At 39.0% G+C, this 20014-nt stretch overlaps 2 protein-coding genes across 5 annotated transcripts; both read right to left on the bottom strand.

The window, feature by feature from the left end:
• Positions 1 to 555: 555 nt before the first annotated feature.
• Positions 556 to 5833, bottom strand: LOC113327604. Of its 4 annotated transcripts, none has more exons than XR_003349051.1 (4): positions 5383 to 5833; positions 3431 to 3482; positions 1709 to 2781; positions 556 to 1493 (listed from the first exon to the last, which is right to left on the bottom strand). XR_003349051.1 is itself a non-coding variant. In XM_026574782.1 (4 exons), exons 3-4 carry the CDS (start codon positions 2047 to 2049, stop codon positions 1343 to 1345), a joined length of 621 nt encoding a protein of 206 aa, XP_026430567.1. In that variant the 5' UTR covers positions 2050 to 2781; positions 3431 to 3482; positions 5383 to 5833; the 3' UTR covers positions 556 to 1342. The 4 variants fall into 4 exon arrangements, 1 of the variants encoding a protein (XP_026430567.1); XR_003349049.1 differs by having other exon boundaries at positions 556 to 2781; positions 5383 to 5433; positions 5690 to 5826; XM_026574782.1 differs by having other exon boundaries at positions 556 to 1810; positions 1897 to 2781.
• Positions 5834 to 7898: 2065 nt separating this feature from the next.
• LOC113327585 lies at positions 7899 to 9002 on the bottom strand. The gene has a single exon (XM_026574762.1). It carries the CDS (start codon positions 9000 to 9002, stop codon positions 7899 to 7901), a length of 1104 nt encoding a protein of 367 aa, XP_026430547.1.
• Between the last annotated feature and the right edge of the window lie 11012 nt (positions 9003 to 20014).

Genomic DNA, 20014 nt, shown 5'->3' with positions numbered 1-20014 from the left:
CACACAACACCTTGTTCTGGACAAATCATGTTATGGCACACCATATTCCGACGCATTATGTTATGGCACACCATGTTCTGACACATAACACTTTGTTCTGGACATATCAAGTTATGGCACACCATATTCCGACGCACTATGTTATGGCACACCAAGTCACACCATATTCATCACACCTTGTTCTGGACATATCATGTTATGGCACACCATATTCCAACGCACTATGTTATGGCACACCACGTTCCACTACACCAAATCAGGGATTTTGTTACACAAATAAGTGTGACATCTGATTTATTATCACACTTATTAGTGTCATAAATATGGTGTTTTTCTTTTGTTACACATTAGTGGTCACACTAATAAGTGTAACTTTAATTAATTTAAATCACACTAATAAGTATGTCAAATCTCTGACATATATAAGTGTAAAAATTCAGGCAGCAATTATTAAAACGTATATATTTATTTTTATTACCCCACCCAGTTTTGGATCCATACACCCGCTTTCCCCCACCCACCACATTGTTAGAGATGCATAATATTAAAAAATAGTACCCAAAAAGTTTAACAGACATTAAATTAATAAAAAGAAATTTGTCTCAACATCAACTAATATCTTCAATAACACTAACCAATAAAAACTAAAAATTATTATAACTTAAACATAAACTCTACCTAATAGTACTTCTGTAACAAGGTACACAGTTTAATTTATAAATTGCAAACGCTTCTCATGCCACACTACCCAACCACCACCAACATAGGAAGATAGCTTATATTAGTCATCACCTTGAGGAGGGTCCCAGATTGGTGCAGAATCCTCGTAGATGCATTCTATGCGAACTTTACTCTCGTTCTTTTAGACAATTATGTGGTGACAGATTTCATATTCCAAACCGGTCACCACATAGAATGCATGAAGAAGAAAAATATAAAGTCGTCATATATAATGTGTATTATCATTAATCATTTCCTAAAAGATAACCTGATTACAAATACTGAGAGAAGGATAACCAGTAATCATGGGTAAGTTAACTTTTAGGATCATACAGATCAGATCAAAAAAAAGAAAAAAAAGAAGGATGAACTGAAACGTGGTCTGCCAAATATTAATGGAAAAATAAGAAAGGATTTCTAGTCAAAGTAGCCAAGATCTTACATGGGAGAGACTACCAACCTACAAAAATTATATGCCATTCAACATACTTCTCATTTGAACTTTCAGTTTCACACGCACCAACATCACAATTTTCACTTACAGTACTAAAACAAGCCATATGAGAGTTAAAAGGCTGTAGTTATTGAAGTAGAAATTTGATATGGAAGTATAAGGTTGCAATCATTGAAGTACAAATTTGATTAACACATTGTAAATTGCAAGAGTTGGGTTTACCTTTTTTAGTCCGATGACAGGAGAGTTGCATTTGTTAACTGTAGAATCGCGAAGAGCAGCAGTTAGGAATGCTTGCTTAGCACGCTTCGCAGAAACGCTGGAGGAAAAGACACGTAAAGACCTTTTACCCTTGTCTGGGCCAAAGACATCAACTAAACCATCGGAACCAAAATCATATGAGCGGTTAGTTCCTTTCTTTTTTTGCTTCTCATAGGCACCTTTGACTTGTTCGTGCGTAATATGTGTAACCCAATAACGGTTAGGAAAGTTTAAGTAAAAGTTTGACATGCTTTTAATTCTTGAAATACCTACATATTTTTCAACTGCTGATGGATGAACAGTTCCATCGCTTATTCCATGACCCTTCATCCAAGCGTATTCGCGATCTTCTGTAAGCATCCCATCCTCTTCTGCCTGCTCATTTGAATCCATATTGGTTGCATAACCGTAACAAAATATAACTTCAAAACAACTAATAGAATTGAGTGTATAAAACATACAAGGAGATGACATTTGGTTGCACAGGTACGCCTCCCAAGAGTATGGGGGATTGTGCATTTCTTTTTGTTTTCTGATTTTTTTTCATGGCTTTCTCTGCCTCCTTTGAACTCATTCTCGACGAAAGCGGTCCAATTACTTGGAGTAACCCCCATCGGAACGTTTCCTTCTCATAATTTTTATAATAGAGAATACAATGATTCTCACAAGCATGAATTGACTTTACAGTCATGCCAAGGTCAGTCAGCATTGTTTTCATTGTAGGGTATTTCTCAGGCAAAGTATTACCTTCAGGAATCCATTGTTTTACCGTTGACAGGATAGAGCTCATGGCGTTGCCTGAAATACCGTACATCTTTTTTATGTTATGAAGTTCAACAACTGCAGATAGAGTTGTATGGTTACCTTGATGGTTAGGGTATAATTTCTCTTCTGCTAAGACCTTATATTTCTCGTACTGTTTTCCTAAATCAGGTTCTGCAACTAAAGATTCTAACTGACCTGCCTCGTCGCTACTAATGTCATCATCTACCATTTCATGCACTCAAAATGCAGCATCAACCAATCTTCTCATTTCAGGCACACCTTCATCCCTGTTTGGTTCACTGATGTTTTCTTCTCGGACTGTGCTTCTATTAGTTGATTTCTCACCATGAAAAGCCCACATAAGATACCTCTTGTCTATACCCTTCTCTAGTAGATGTTGCCTAACTTTTTCGATTTCTAGATTCTTTGTATTTCCGCACTTATTACAAGGGCAGGCATATATCGACTTCGAGTAACCATATCTTACAGCAAAACTGATAAAGTGTCTAACCCCATCTCGATAAACTTTACTAAAAATATCACTTTCATCCATCCAATCTTTTAGAATCACATCTGACATTCTACAAACCATTAAAAAGACTAGGTAACTATACATAACAACGTCATGGAGTTTTAAACTAAGTACAAAGCAAAATAAACGAGACTTGTGCTTAATCGTAAAGACATTATTCTCATGGATCTGCATTAAAAACTATACTATATACCTTTTCAAGTCTTATATTTAAGTAATTCCTATGAGATTACATTTCTTGAAACATTTTGCATAGAGTCCTAGATATTCAGACAAAGTACACACTACAGACCCATGAGACCAAATGGTCAAGTAGGTAAAAATTCATCCAATACAAAACATGAACACACTATTCTCATGGATCTAATCTCCCGACAAACAGTTCTAATATGTACAAATTATATCTTAGACATTACATTTAAACATATTTAAGCTACAGAAATGCATAAAAGACTTAACATTTCTTAAGAATTTGCTACAAATCCACAAAAAAACTAACTTTTCCTAAGAAATTTTAAGCAACCACATTGTTCAGATAAGAAAAAACCACAACAATGAATCAAACCCAGTATTTGCATAACAAGAAAACCACAAGAACTCTTGCACAAACAAGTTAACTGATTGACTAAGTATCATATAAATATTTACCAAAAAGTGAAAGGAAGAAAATTAACACAGGAATCATATTTAATACGAACCTGATGTGATTGCAAATGAATCTTTTAAATCGTACCAACTATTTCTTTTAACCTGAAAATATAAAATAAGGAAAACATCAATTACAAAGGCAGAAGATCTGAGAATAGAAACGATCATCAATAAACGGAAATAACAAACATTGACTGTCCTTTAGTTATGATTTATCATTAATGATTTGCTTTTCATACAAAAACTGAAAAGGGATCTGTAATAACAAGTAGTTGGTGAACTAAGACTAAAGCCAATTTAAGAGACAGCTCTAAAAACATTTCATGGTAAAAAATAGCTGCCTGAATTGGTTATACTAATGGGTTCATGGAATTTTCAGTTATGGACTTGGTAAACATTTTAGTATGCTATTGTATGTAAGGAGAAGTGACAAAATACTGTGTTCAAAATCATGCTTGATGACTTCAACTTTGGCCGGGGGGTCAAAAAAAAATTTATCGCAATTCGCAACCACAAGTGAAACTCAGTTCGATTGTGAGTCAATCAAAAGCACTAGATACCAAAACTTAAATTCAATATTGAACAATATTGAACAAGTTGAAAAAAAATATATACACCTATCACATAAACTATTAAACAAATCATAAATAGCAAATTTGTTTCTGGTTAATCATGAAGAAATTCAATATTCAACTACCCTCATTTTATATTCTTTTTTTCATCTATCATTAGTAAGCAGTCGATCACTATTAGCCTCCCATGCTTGTCATGAAGGAAAAAGAATCGCTCTTTTAAGTTTCAAATCAATCGCCTGTGTTCACGATAAGAAGCCAGATATCATCGGAACTGGTGTAATTGTCATGGAATCAAATGTTCCAATGATTCCTTTCATGTTTTCTAAATAGACTTGGAAAGTAGAGAACAACCATGCAGTCAGTTCATAAGAAATCCCCCTTCTGCCTGCACTACTGGTAACATCCCTCCTTCCCATTTCACTCTTACCCATTTAGATAATCTAGACCATATCTTCAACATACTTACGGACACACAAATCCCTGATAAGTTGTCTAGCCTAAAAATTCTTAGACATCTTGACCACCCAATTCTCAAACTTATCTTCTCTACAATACTTGGACATCGCTTGCAGTTTTATAGCTACAGAAGCATTGTTTTCTACATCTACCTTGACCCTAGTATCATCATCTACAAAGTGGGTAAAAGGGTTAGTGAATCTAAATGTACTAAAGCTGGCTAATGTCAATCTACATGAGGCTGATGCAGCATCTTTATAAGAGAGTTTTGCTTAACCGTAATATTTTCCTCCAGTTTACAAACTCTCCAGATTACAATCTCTAGACCTATCTGACAACGGCATAGGAGGGTTATATTCCTTTTTCCATCTACAATCTAAAACATCTAAAATTCCTTAATTTTCCTACAAATAATTTTAAAGGACACGTTCCAAAGTCAATCATCAAGATACACAAACTATCTTAGAGATTTTTCATTAGCTTCAAACAATCTAACAGAACATGGTTGCAATCTAAACATAGTAGACAGTTTAGATTGCAACTCTCTAACTTCTATGTCTAGCCCATGAAAGCAATATCCTAGAAAATGTTAATCAAATCCCCTTTAAAGCACTACTGAAATACAATGTACAAAAATGTTACCCAAGACAAGTTACAGGGACTGAGACCATCAAAAGGCCGCCTAGTTTACAGGGAATCTTAATCTCAAGTGGTCAGGATGTCATTTGATTAACAGTGTCAGTAACAGGTGGATAAAAAACACTGTCAACTACTTCCCTATATTCCTATATAAGATCACCACACTACCAAATAAACAGAAGTGGTCAGGATGTCACTTGATTCAAATTGTTCATTTAATAAAAACAAACCACAACAATGAATCAAACCCAGAGTGTTTGCATAACAATAAAACATATTCACACAACAAGTTAACGAATCGACTATATAATAGAAATCATCACCAAACTGACCAGATCTGATTGCAAATTAATCCTTGAAATACACCAACTGTTTTTTTCAATCTGAAAATAGAAATTAGGGCAGAAAAACAACTATAATTAGATTAACAATAGTAATCTACAGAAAACCCTAACAAAAATTTGTATCTTCAATTAAACGAAATCCAAATCGTGTTAATAACTTATCTGAAAAATCAGGGTAGAATAGTAACAGAATCTCATGATTTGATGAAGAACAAAAGAGCAGTAAAGATGTTCCATAAGAAACTGGTTAGGCTTAATGAAATTAAAAGTTTTTTGAGGGAATTTTTTTTCTTACAGTAAAGAAATCTCAGATGCATAATTGCTATCTAGATTTTTTTTTGTTCCTCTGAAGATGTGTTACGGAGATTACGAAGTACTCAAAAATAATTGAAGAAGGAGTGAGAGACTTAGCTCGATTGAATACAAAATACCTTTTACTTTTTTTGATTTCTTTTTTTCCCTTAAGGTTTTTAATATATAAATAATCGTGCATAAATAACGGAGTAAAATCTGCGAGGGAGGGAAAATACGATATCCCAAGTATTTTTTTGGCGGTAATTATTTGGCTGGAGTGGGAAATTTATTTCCACTTATTTTTATTTTATTTTAATATTTTTCTGATCTTTCTTATTGGGATGGATAATTTGTCACACCCTTAAGCATCACAAAATTACTTAAAAATAAAATACAATTATGAAATGATATATTGTTACACTTTTTAAAGATGTCACACCTATAGCTGTCAATGGGTACCCATTACCCGGAACCGGATCCGGTAGACTTGGGTCCGGTTCCGGGTCCTAAAGTTGAACCCATTAGCAACTTATGACCCGACGGGTAATTACCCGATTGGACCCGAATCTAAACGGGTCCAAACGGGTAATACCCGTTGGGTACCCGCGGGTATCGGGTACCCGTTTATTCATACTTTTTTCATGTTTTTGCTAGTTTTAGCTTTGATATTTTACTCGTTTTAAATTTTTCTCTTACATTTAATCTTTATTTAGTACATTAATAAGAAATAATAATAAATTTTACAAAAGTTATTTAAATCCAAGCCAAAAAGAGACAAATATTAAGTTTTTGAGGTTTTTTTAATAGTTTTCTTAAGACCCAATGGGTACCCGGGTATTTAAACGGGTCCGGTTCTGGGTCCACAAGTGTAGGAACCGGACCCGGAACCGTTAGGACCCGGATCCGACCTTTATAAGTAGGGTCTGGGTCTATTGATACCTGGAAGGACCCGGACCCGTTGACACCCCTAGTCACACCTATTTGTGTAACAACATCTGTCACACAAATTAGTGTAACAATTCAGTGTTACAAATTACTCCATTTGGTGTAGTGTTCTGACACACAACACCTTGTTCTGGACATATCATGTTATGGTACACCATATTCCAACGCACTATGTTATGCCACAACACGTTCTGACGCACAACACCTTGTTCTGGACATATCATTTTATGACACACCATATTTTGACGCACTGTGTTATGGCACACCACGTTGTGACACACAACACCTTGTTCTGGACATATCATGTTATGACACACCATATTCCGACGCACTATGTTATGGTACACCAAGCCACACCATATTCAAGCACACCTTATTCTGGACATATCATGTTATGGCACACCATATTCTGACGCACTATGTTATGACACACCACGTACTAACACACAACACCTTGTTCTTGACATATCAAGTTATGGCACACCATATTCCGACGCACTATGTTATGGCACACCACGTTCTGTCGCACTATCTTATGGCACGCCAAGTCAGACCATATTCAAGCACACCTTGTTCTGGACATATCATGTTATGGCACACCATATTCCGACGCAGTATGTTACGGCACACCACATTCTGACACACAACACCAGGTTTTGTACATATCATGTTATCGCACACCATATTCTGACGCACAATCTTACGGCACACCAAGTCACACAACATTAAAGCACACCTCGTTCTGGACATATCATGGTATGGGACACCATATTTGAACGCACTATGTTATGGCACACCACGTTCTGACACAAAACATCTTGTTCTTGACATATCATTTTATGGCACACCATATTCTGACGCACTGTGTTATGGCACACCACGATCTAACACACAACACCTTGTTCTGGACATATCATGTTATGGCACACCATATTCCGACGCATTATGTTATGGCACACCACGTTCTGACACATAACACTTTGATCTGGACATATCAAGTTATGGCGCACCATATTCCGACGCACTATGTTATGGCACACCATGTTCTGTCGCACAATCTTATGGCACACCAAGTCACACCATATTCAAGCACACCTTGTTCTGGACATATCATGTTATGGCACACCATATTCCAACGCACTACGTTATTTTTTTTTGCTTAATCATATATATTTTTATCAATAAGAAAAGCCAAAATACAAAAGGTTTGTTACATCTTTAAACTTGAAAAAGGAAATCAAAGAAAACAAAGGATAGAAAACAAACTAACAAATCCTATAATAGACAATATTGGGCATTTCAATCCTTTTCAAGAAAATGGGCCTCCCATTATGGATAATTCTTTCACCAGCTCTCAGGCCCGCTCCTCTTTTGGATAGATCATATGTAGAAAAATTGACTTCACGAAAGCAATGTTCAAAGATGATGTGCTCCAGTTTTTGCTTTGCATTCATCCATCTTGCTTTAAACATCCAAGGAATACAGTCATTACAAAAGTTGTTGACAACAGTTTTAGAATCTGACCTGATAATTACTTTTGAAGCTTTCAGTTCAAAAGCCCGTTCAAGTGCACAAATTACAGCAAGGACTTCTGCTATATAGTTTGTTGCATTTCCAATCTCTCCTGAGATTGTTCTAATGACTTCACAAGAAGAGCTTCTGGCAATAATACCAAAACCAGCTTCACCTGGATTGCCAAATGAAGAACCATCACAGCAGAATAACATAAAATTTGGATTTGGAGCTCCCCAGTAACATGTTCTGATGTAGTTATATTTAGTATGTCTCACACCCAGCTGAAAGAAGTCAATAATGTTCTGATCATAACTTTGACCCCATTTATTTCCCTTCATCCTAAAACCACCCTCATACACTGCTTGCCATATTTTCCTTTTGAATTCATTGATATGAGGAGATTTTTCTTCAAACAGCTTCTTGTTCTTTTGAAACCATAACTCCTTCATGATTGTGCAAGTAGCTGTCATCCAAATTTCCTTGATCAAGGGACCCTTGTGCTGAGCTGATTTGCAAACATCATTAAATGATTGAGGAATTGCAAAATTAAAAATTGAACAAATCCATGTCCATGCTTTTAGACTGAAATCACATTCCCATAGTGTGTGCTCCATACAGTCTTGCTCTGCAGTACATATACAACATCTTGAGACTATTTCAAAACCATTTTTTATCATTACTTTATCATCAATATAAATTTGGTGTTGAAGTTTCCAGATGTTGCTTGCAGTAGCTGGGTGAAGAAATGGCTTCCAAATATAAGCAGACCAATTAAATTTAGGCTCCCTTGATCTTATTCTTTCCACTGCTGCAGCTGTTGAAAATTTACCTTTTAAATCCCCACTCCACACCATAGTATCTAAACCACGACTTACTTCAGGAAGAGAAAATGAGTTGAAATAGTGACTCAGCTCATTGGGAAGTTTCCATTTTTTGCCTTAAAGCAGATTACAGACTTTCATATCTATATTGTTTCTCACAAAATCATTGAAACCAATATCATCTATGAGAGGCTTCTCACCTAACCATGTATCAAACCATACAGATATTCTTGAACCATCACCTATGCACCATCTTACTTCATCATGCAAAGTAGACCAAGCCCATTTAAGACCAGGCCACACAGATGATTGCTTCCAATTTGTATTCCATTGGCCATTTGTATATTTTGCAGTGAAGAAAAGAGCCCATTCCTCCTTTGAGTTTAGAATTCTCCACATCATTTTCATTAAAAATGTCTTATTTACTATTTCTAATCTTCTTATGCCTAAGCCACCTTCACTGAATGGAGTGCATACCTTTTTCCATGATAAAGTCTTGAATTTTCTTACTTTTCCATCCCAGACCATAAGAAATTTCTGATGACTCTTTCACATATTTTAACTACTGAAGCAGGCCACTTGTAAATTGCCATGTTATATAAAGGCACACTGCTTAAGACAGACTTAACCGGAATCAACCTATCTTGAAAAGAAAGCATTTTGCCTTTCCACAAGCTAATTTATCTTGAAGCATTTCTACCATAGGCCACACCATGGAAACTGTAACTCTCCCTGGAGCAAGCAATACTCCAAGATATTTATCAGGAAATTTAGCCACATCCATATTTATTCTTGCACTAATTATTTGTTTTTGTGCATTGCTTACCCCATCAATGAAACATTTTCTCTTGACTTTATTGATACATTTCCCTGAACTAGATTGGTATTGATCCAGCAGTTCCATAAGATTTTGTAAACTCTTTTTAGATCCATTACAGAATATAAAGACATCATCAGCAAAGAATAAATGGGTTGGATGGATACCTTTTTTGACTACCATAGGAATGATTTTTTCTTCATGAACCAGCTTTGAGATCTTTCTGCTCAGCACATCTTCCATTAGAATGAATAATAGAGGTGCCAAACGATCACCTTTCCTTAAGCCCCTTCCAACTGGAAAAAAAACCAAGGTTCACCATTAACCATTACTGAGATTCTTGCAGATTCAAGAATTGTTATCATCCATTGACACCAAGAAGAAGAGAAACCATATTTTAGCAAAAATTTTATGAGAAATTCCCAGCTACGTTATGGAACACCACGTTCTGACGCACAACACCTTGTTCTGGACAAATCATGTTATGGCACATCATATTCCGACGCACTATGTTATGGCACACCAAGCCACACCATATTCAAGCACACCTTGTTCTGGACATATCATGTTATGGAACACCATATTCTGACGCACTATGTTATGGCACACCACGTACTGACACACAACACCTTGTTCTGGACATATCATGTTATGGAACACCATATTACGAGGCATTATGTTATAGCACACCACGTATTGACACACAACACCTTGTTCTGGACATATCATGTTATGGCACACCATATTCCGACGCATTATGTTATGGCACACCACGTTCTGACACACAACACCTTGTTCTTAACATATCAAGTTATGTTATGGAACACCACGTTCTGTCGCACAATCGTATGGCACGCCAAGTCAGACCATATTCAAGCACACCTTGTTCTGGACATACCATGTTATGGCACACTATATTCCGCCGTACTATGTTACGGCACACCACATTCTGACACACAACGCCTGGTTTTGGACATATCATGTTATAGCACACCAAGTCACACCATATTCAATTACACCTTGTTCTGGACATATCATGTTATGGTACACCATATTCCAACGCACTATGTTATGGCATACTATGTTCTGACACAAAACACCTTGTTCTAGACATATCATTTATGGCACACCATATTCTGACGCACTGGTTATGGCACACCATCTTCTGACACACAACACCTTGTTCTGTACATATCGTTATGGCACACCATATTCTGACGCATTATGATATGGAACACCACGTACTGACGCACAACACCTTGTTCTGTACATATCATGTTATGGCACACCATATTCCGACGCATTATGTTTTGGCACACCACGTTCTGACACACAATACCTTGTTCTTGACATATCAAGTTATGGCACACCATATTCCGACGCACTATGTTATGGCACACCACGTTCTGTCGCACAATCTTATGGCACGGCAGTCAGTCCATATTCAAGCACACGTTGTGTCTGGACATATCATGTTATGGAACACCATATTCCGACGCACTATATTACGGCACACCACATTCTGACCACAAACAGCTGGTTTTGGACATATCATGTATGGCACCCATATTCTGACGCATAATCTTATGGCACACCAAGTCACCATATTCAATCACACCTTGTTCTGGACATATCATGTTATGGTACACCATATTCCCGCACTATGTTATGGAACATCACGTTCTGACACACAACACCTTGTTCTAGACATATCATTTTATGACACACATATTCTGACGCACTGTGTCATAGCACACCATCTTCTGACACAAACACCTTGTTCTGGACATATCATGTTATGGCGCACCATATTTTGACGCATTATGATATGGAACACCACGTACTGACGTACAACCCTTGTTCTGTACATATCATGTATGGCACACCATATTCCGACGCATTATGTTTTGGCACACCACGTTCTGACACACAATACCTTGTTCTTGACATATCAAGTTATGGCACACCATATTCCGACGCACTATGTTATGGCACACCACGTTCTGTCGCACAATCTTATGGCACGCCAAGTCAGTCCATATTCAAGCACACGTTGTTTTGGACATATCAGTTATGGCACACCATATTCTGACGCATAATCTTATGGCACACCAAGTCCACACCATATTCAATCACACCTTGTTCTGGACATATCATGTTATGGTACACCATATTCCGCACTATGTTATGGAACACCACGTTCTGACAAAAAAACACCTTGTCTGGCATATCATTTATGGCCACCATATTCTGAAGCACTGTGTTATGGAACACCATGTTCTGACACACAACACCTTGTTCTGGACATATCATGTTATGGCACACCATATTCCGACGCATTATGATATGGAACACCACGTACTGACACACAACACCTTGTTCTGGAAATATCATGTTATGGCACACCATATTCCGACGCATTATGTTATGGCACACCACGTTCTGACACACAAACACCTTGTTCTTAACATATCAAGTTATGGCACACATATTCCGACGCACTATGTTATGGCACACCACGTTCTGTCGCGCAATCTTATGGCACGCCATGTCAGGCAATATTCAAGCACTTGTTCTGGACATATCATGTTAGTCACACCAATTCCGACGCACTATGTTACGGCACACCACATTCTGACACACAATACCTGGTTTTGGACATATCATGTATGACACCACCATATTCTAACGCACAATTATGGCACACCAAGTCACACCTATTCAATCACACCTGTTCTGGACATATCATGTTATTGCACACCATATTCCAACGCACTATGTTATGGCACACCACGTTCTGACAAACAACACCTTGTTCTGGACTATCATGTTATGGCACACCATATTCCGCCACTATGTTATGTGACACCATGTTCGACACAACACCTGGTATTGGACATATCATGTTTATGGCACACATATTCTGACACACAATCTTACGACACACCAAGTCACACGTATTCAATCACAACTTGTTCTGGACAATCTGTTATGGTACACCATATCTAACACACTCTGTTATGGCACACCACGTTCTGACACACAACACCTTGTTCTGGACATATCATTTTATGGCACACCATATTCTGACGCACTGTGTTGTGGCACACCATGTTCTGACACACAACACCTTGTTATGGACATATCATGTTATGGCACACTATATTCCGACGCATTATCATATGGAACACCACGTACTGACACACAATACCTTGTTCTGGACATATCATGTTTTGGCACACCATATTCCGACGCACTATGTTATGCCACACCACATTCTGACACATAACACCTTGTTCTTGACATATCAAGTTATGGCGCACCATATTCCGACGCACTATGTTATGGCACACCACGTTTTGTCGCACAATCTTATGGCACACCAAGTCAGACCCAATTCAACCACACCTTGTTCTGGACATATCATGTTATGGCACACCATATTCCGACGCACAATGTTCCGGCACACCATATTCTGACACACAACACCTGGTTTTGGACATATCATTTTATGGCACACCATATTCTGACGCACTGTGTTATGGCACACCATGTTCTGACACACAACACCTTGTTCTGGACATATCATGTTATCGCACACCATATTCCGACGCATTATGTTATGGCACACCATGTTCTGACACACAACACCTTGTTCTTAACATATCAAGTTATGTTATGGAACACCACGTTCTGTCGCACAATCGTATGGCACGCCAAGTCAGACCATATTCAAGCACACCTTGTTCTGGACATACCATGTTATGGCACACTATATTCCGCCGTACTATGTTAAGGCACACCACATTCTGACACACAACGCCTGGTTTTGGACATATCATGTTATAGCACACCAAGTCACACCATATTCAATTACACCTTGTTCTGGACATATCATGTTATGGTACACCATATTCCAACGCACTATGTTATGGCATACTATGTTCTGACACAAAACACCTTGTTCTAGACATATCATTTTATGGCACACCATATTCTGACGCACTGTGTTATGGCACACCATCTTCTGACACACAACACCTTGTTCTGTACATATCATGTTATGGCACACCATATTCTGACGCATTATGATATGGAACACCACGTACTGACGCACAACACCTTGTTCTGTACATATCATGTTATGGCACACCATATTCCGACGCATTATGTTTTGGCACACCACGTTCTGACACACAATACCTTGTTCTTGACATATCAAGTTATGGCACACCATATTCCGACGCACTATGTTATGGCACACCACGTTCTGTCGCACAATCTTATGGCACGGCAAGTCAGTCCATATTCAAGCACACGTTGTTCTGGACATATCATGTTATGGAACACCATATTCCGACGCACTATATTACGGCACACCACATTCTGACACACAACAGCTGGTTTTGGACATATCATGTTATGGCACACCATATTCTGACGCATAATCTTATGGCACACCAAGTCACACCATATTCAATCACACCTTGTTCTGGACATATCATGTTATGGTACACCATATTCCCGCACTATGTTATGGAACATCACGTTCTGACACACAACACCTTGTTCTAGACATATCATTTTATGACACACCATATTCTGACGCACTGTGTCATAGCACACCATCTTCTGACACACAACACCTTGTTCTGGACATATCATGTTATGGCGCACCATATTTTGACGCATTATGATATGGAACACCACGTACTGACGTACAACACCTTGTTCTGTACATATCATGTTATGGCACACCATATTCCGACGCATTATGTTTTGGCACACCACGTTCTGACACACAATACCTTGTTCTTGACATATCAAGTTATGGCACACCATATTCCGACGCACTATGTTATGGCACACCACGTTCTGTCGCACAATCTTATGGCACGCCAAGTCAGTCCATATTCAAGCACACGTTGTTTTGGACATATCATGTTATGGCACACCATATTCTGACGCATAATCTTATGGCACACCAAGTCACACCATATTCAATCACACCTTGTTCTGGACATATCATGTTATGGTACACCATATTCCCGCACTATGTTATGGAACACCACGTTCTGACACAAAAACACCTTGTTCTGGACATATCATTTTATGGCACACCATATTCTGAAGCACTGTGTTATGGAACACCATGTTCTGACACACAACACCTTGTTCTGGACATATCATGTTATGGCACACCATATTCCGACGCATTATGATATGGAACACCACGTACTGACACACAACACCTTGTTCTGGAAATATCATGTTATGGCACACCATATTCCGACGCATTATGTTATGGCACACCACGTTCTGACACACAACACCTTGTTCTTAACATATCAAGTTATGGCACACCATATTCCGACGCACTATGTTATGGCACACCACGTTCTGTCGCGCAATCTTATGGCACGCCATGTCAGGCAATATTCAAGCACATGTTGTTCTGGACATATCATGTTATGTCACACCATATTCCGACGCACTATGTTACGGCACACCACATTCTGACACACAATACCTGGTTTTGGACATATCATGTTATGACACACCATATTCTAACGCACAATCTTATGGCACACCAAGTCACACCATATTCAATCACACCTTGTTCTGGACATATCATGTTATTGCACACCATATTCCAACGCACTATGTTATGGCACACCACGTTCTGACAAACAACACCTTGTTCTGGACATATCATGTTATGGCACACCATATTCCGACGCACTATGTTATGTGACACCATGTTCTGACACACAACACCTGGTATTGGACATATCATGTTATGGCACACCATATTCCAACGCACTATGTTATGGCACACCATGTTATGACACACAACACCTTGTTCTGGACATATCATGTTATGGCACACCATATTCCAACGCAGTATGTTATGTCGCACCACGTTCTGACACACAACACCTGGTTTTGGACATATCATGTTATGACACACCATATTCTAACGCACAATCTTATGGCACACCAAGTCACACCATATTCAATCACACCTTGTTCTGGACATATCATGTTATTGCACACCATATTCCAACGCACTATGTTATGGCACACCACGTTCTGACAAACAACACCTTGTTCTGGACATATCATGTTATGGCACACCATATTCCGACGCACTATGTTATGTGACACCATGTTCTGACACACAACACCTGGTATTGGACATATCATGTTATGGCACACCATATTCTGACACACAATCTTACGACACACCAAGTCACACCGTATTCAATCACAACTTGTTCTGGACATATCATGTTATGGTACACCATATTCTAACACACTCTGTTATGGCACACCACGTTCTGACACACAACACCTTGTTCTGGACATATCATTTTATGGCACACCATATTCTGACGCACTGTTTTGTGGCACACTATGTTCTGACACACAACACCTTGTTATGGACATATCATGTTATGGCACACTATATTCCGACGCATTATCATATGGAACACCACGTACTGACACACAATACCTTGTTCTGGACATATCATGTTTTGGCACACCATATTCCGACGCACTATGTTATGCCACACCACATTCTGACACATAACACCTTGTTCTTGACATATCAAGTTATGGCGCACCATATTCCGACGCACTATGTTATGGCACACCACGTTTTGTCGCACAATCTTATGGCACACCAAGTCAGACCCAATTCAACCACACCTTGTTCTGGACATATCATGTTATGGCACACCATATTCCGACGCACAATGTTCCGGCACACCATATTCTGACACACAACACCTGGTTTTGGACATATCATTTTATGGCACACCATATTCTGACGCACTGTGTTATGGCACACCACGTTCTAACACACAACACCTTGTTCTGGACATATCATGTTATCGCACACCATATTCCGACGCATTTTGATATGCACACCGCGTACTGACACACAACACCTTGTTCTGGACATATCATGTTATGGCACACTATATTCCGATGCATTATGATATGGAACACCACGTACTGACACACAACACCTTGTTCTGGACATATTATGTTATGGCACACCATATTCCGACGCATTATGTTTTGGAAAACCACGTTCTAACATACAATACCTTGTTCTTGACATATCAAGTTATGGCACACCATATTCCGACGCACTATGTTATGGAACACCACGTTCTGCGCACAATCTTATGGCACGCCAAGTCAGACCATATTCAAGCACACGTTGTTCTGGACATATCATGTTATGGCACACCATATTCCGACGCACTATGTTACGGCACACCACATTATGACACACAACACCTGGTTTTGGACATATCATGTTATGGCACACCATATTCTGACACACAATCTTATGGCACACCAAGTCACACCGTATTCAATCACACCTTGTTCTGGACATATCATGTTATGGTACATCATATTCCAACGCCTTATGTTATGGCACACCACGTTCTGACACACAACATCTTGTTATGGGCATATCATTTTATGGCACACCATATTCTGACGCACTGTGTTATGGAACACCATGTTCTGACACACAACACCTTTTTATGGACATATCATGTTATGGCACACCATATTCCGACGCATTATGATATGGAACACCACGTACTGACACACAACACGTTGTTCTGGACATCTCATGTTATGGCACACCATATTCCGACGCATTATGATATGGAACACCACGTACTGACGCACAACACCTTTTTCTGTACATATCATGTTATGGCACACCATATTCCGACGCATTATGTTTTGGCACACCACGTTCTGACACACAATACCTTGTTCTTGACATATCAAGTTATGGCACACCATATTCCGACGCACTATGTTATGGCACACCACGTTCTGTCGCACAATCTTATGGCACGCCAAGTCAGTCCATATTCAAGCACACGTTGTTTTGGACATATCATGTTATGGCACACCATATTCTGACGCATAATCTTATGGCACACCAAGTCACACCATATTCAATCACACCTTGTTCTGGACATATCATGTTATGGTACACCATATTCCCGCACTATGTTATGGAACACCACGTTCTGACACAAAACACCTTGTTCTGGACATATCATTTTATGGCACACCATATTCTGAAGCACTGTGTTATGGAACACCATGTTCTGACACACAACACCTTGTTCTGGACATATCATGTTATGGCACACCATATTCCGACGCATTATGATATGGAACACCACGTACTGACACACAACACCTTGTTCTGGAAATATCATGTTATGGCACACCATATTCCGACGCATTATGTTATGGCACACCACGTTCTGACACACAACACCTTGTTCTTAACATATCAAGTTATGGCACACCATATTCCGACGCACTATGTTATGGCACACCACGTTCTGTCGCGCAATCTTATGGCACGCCATGTCAGGCAATATTCAAGCACATGTTGTTCTGGACATATCATGTTATGTCACACCATATTCCGACGCACTATGTTACGGCACACCACATTCTGACACACAATACCTGGTTTTGGACATATCATGTTATGACACACCATATTCTAACGCACAATCTTATGGCACACCAAGTCACACCATATTCAATCACACCTTGTTCTGGACATATCATGTTATTGCACACCATATTCCAACGCACTATGTTATGGCACACCACGTTCTGACAAACAACACCTTGTTCTGGACATATCATGTTATGGCACACCATATTCCGACGCACTATGTTATGTGACACCATGTTCTGACACACAACACCTGGTATTGGACATATCATGTTATGGCACACCATATTCTGACACACAATCTTACGACACACCAAGTCACACCGTATTCAATCACAACTTGTTCTGGACATATCATGTTATGGTACACCATATTCTAACACACTCTGTTATGGCACACCACGTTCTGACACACAACACCTTGTTCTGGACATATCATTTTATGGCACACCATATTCTGACGCACTGTTTTGTGGCACACTATGTTCTGACACACAACACCTTGTTATGGACATATCATGTTATGGCACACTATATTCCGACGCATTATCATATGGAACACCACGTACTGACACACAATACCTTGTTCTGGACATATCATGTTTTGGCACACCATATTCCGACGCACTATGTTATGCCACACCACATTCTGACACATAACACCTTGTTCTTGACATATCAAGTTATGGCGCACCATATTCCGACGCACTATGTTATGGCACACCACGTTTTGTCGCACAATCTTATGGCACACCAAGTCAGACCCAATTCAACCACACCTTGTTCTGGACATATCATGTTATGGCACACCATATTCCGACGCACAATGTTCCGGCACACCATATTCTGACACACAACACCTGGTTTTGGACATATCATTTTATGGCACACCATATTCTGACGCACTGTGTTATGGCACACCACGTTCTAACACACAACACCTTGTTCTGGACATATCATGTTATCGCACACCATATTCCGACGCATTTTGATATGCACACCGCGTACTGACACACAACACCTTGTTCTGGACATATCATGTTATGGCACACTATATTCCGATGCATTATGATATGGAACACCACGTACTGACACACAACACCTTGTTCTGGACATATTATGTTATGGCACACCATATTCCGACGCATTATGTTTTGGAAAACCACGTTCTAACATACAATACCTTGTTCTTGACATATCAAGTTATGGCACACCATATTCCGACGCACTATGTTATGGAACACCACGTTCTGCGCACAATCTTATGGCACGCCAAGTCAGACCATATTCAAGCACACGTTGTTCTGGACATATCATGTTATGGCACACCATATTCCGACGCACTATGTTACGGCACACCACATTATGACACACAACACCTGGTTTTGGACATATCATGTTATGGCACACCATATTCTGACACACAATCTTATGGCACACCAAGTCACACCGTATTCAATCACACCTTGTTCTGGACATATCATGTTATGGTACATCATATTCCAACGCCTTATGTTATGGCACACCACGTTCTGACACACAACATCTTGTTATGGGCATATCATTTTATGGCACACCATATTCTGACGCACTGTGTTATGGAACACCATGTTCTGACACACAACACCTTTTTATGGACATATCATGTTATGGCACACCATATTCCGACGCATTATGATATGGAACACCACGTACTGACACACAACA

This window comes from Papaver somniferum, unplaced genomic scaffold (genome assembly GCF_003573695.1).
Source record: "Papaver somniferum cultivar HN1 unplaced genomic scaffold, ASM357369v1 unplaced-scaffold_104, whole genome shotgun sequence".
NCBI lineage: Eukaryota > Viridiplantae > Streptophyta > Magnoliopsida > Ranunculales > Papaveraceae > Papaver > Papaver somniferum.
The sequence above is the reverse complement of the archived record's forward strand: the minus strand, read 5'-3'. Positions and strand labels throughout refer to the sequence as shown.

Bases quoted from the DNA above. Each gene is read 5' to 3' on its own strand.
- LOC113327604 (XM_026574782.1), bottom strand. From the start codon at position 2,049: ATGGGGGTTACTCCAAGTAATTGGACCGCTTTCGTCGAGAATGAGTTC. The intron at 1,811-1,896 runs GTATGTTTTATA...TCAAATGAGCAG, and splicing joins CAACCAAATGTCATCTCCTT to GCAGAAGAGGATGGGATGCT.
- LOC113327585 (XM_026574762.1), bottom strand. From the start codon at position 9,002: ATGGTGTGGAGTGGGGATTTAAAAGGTAAATTTTCAACAGCTGCAGCA.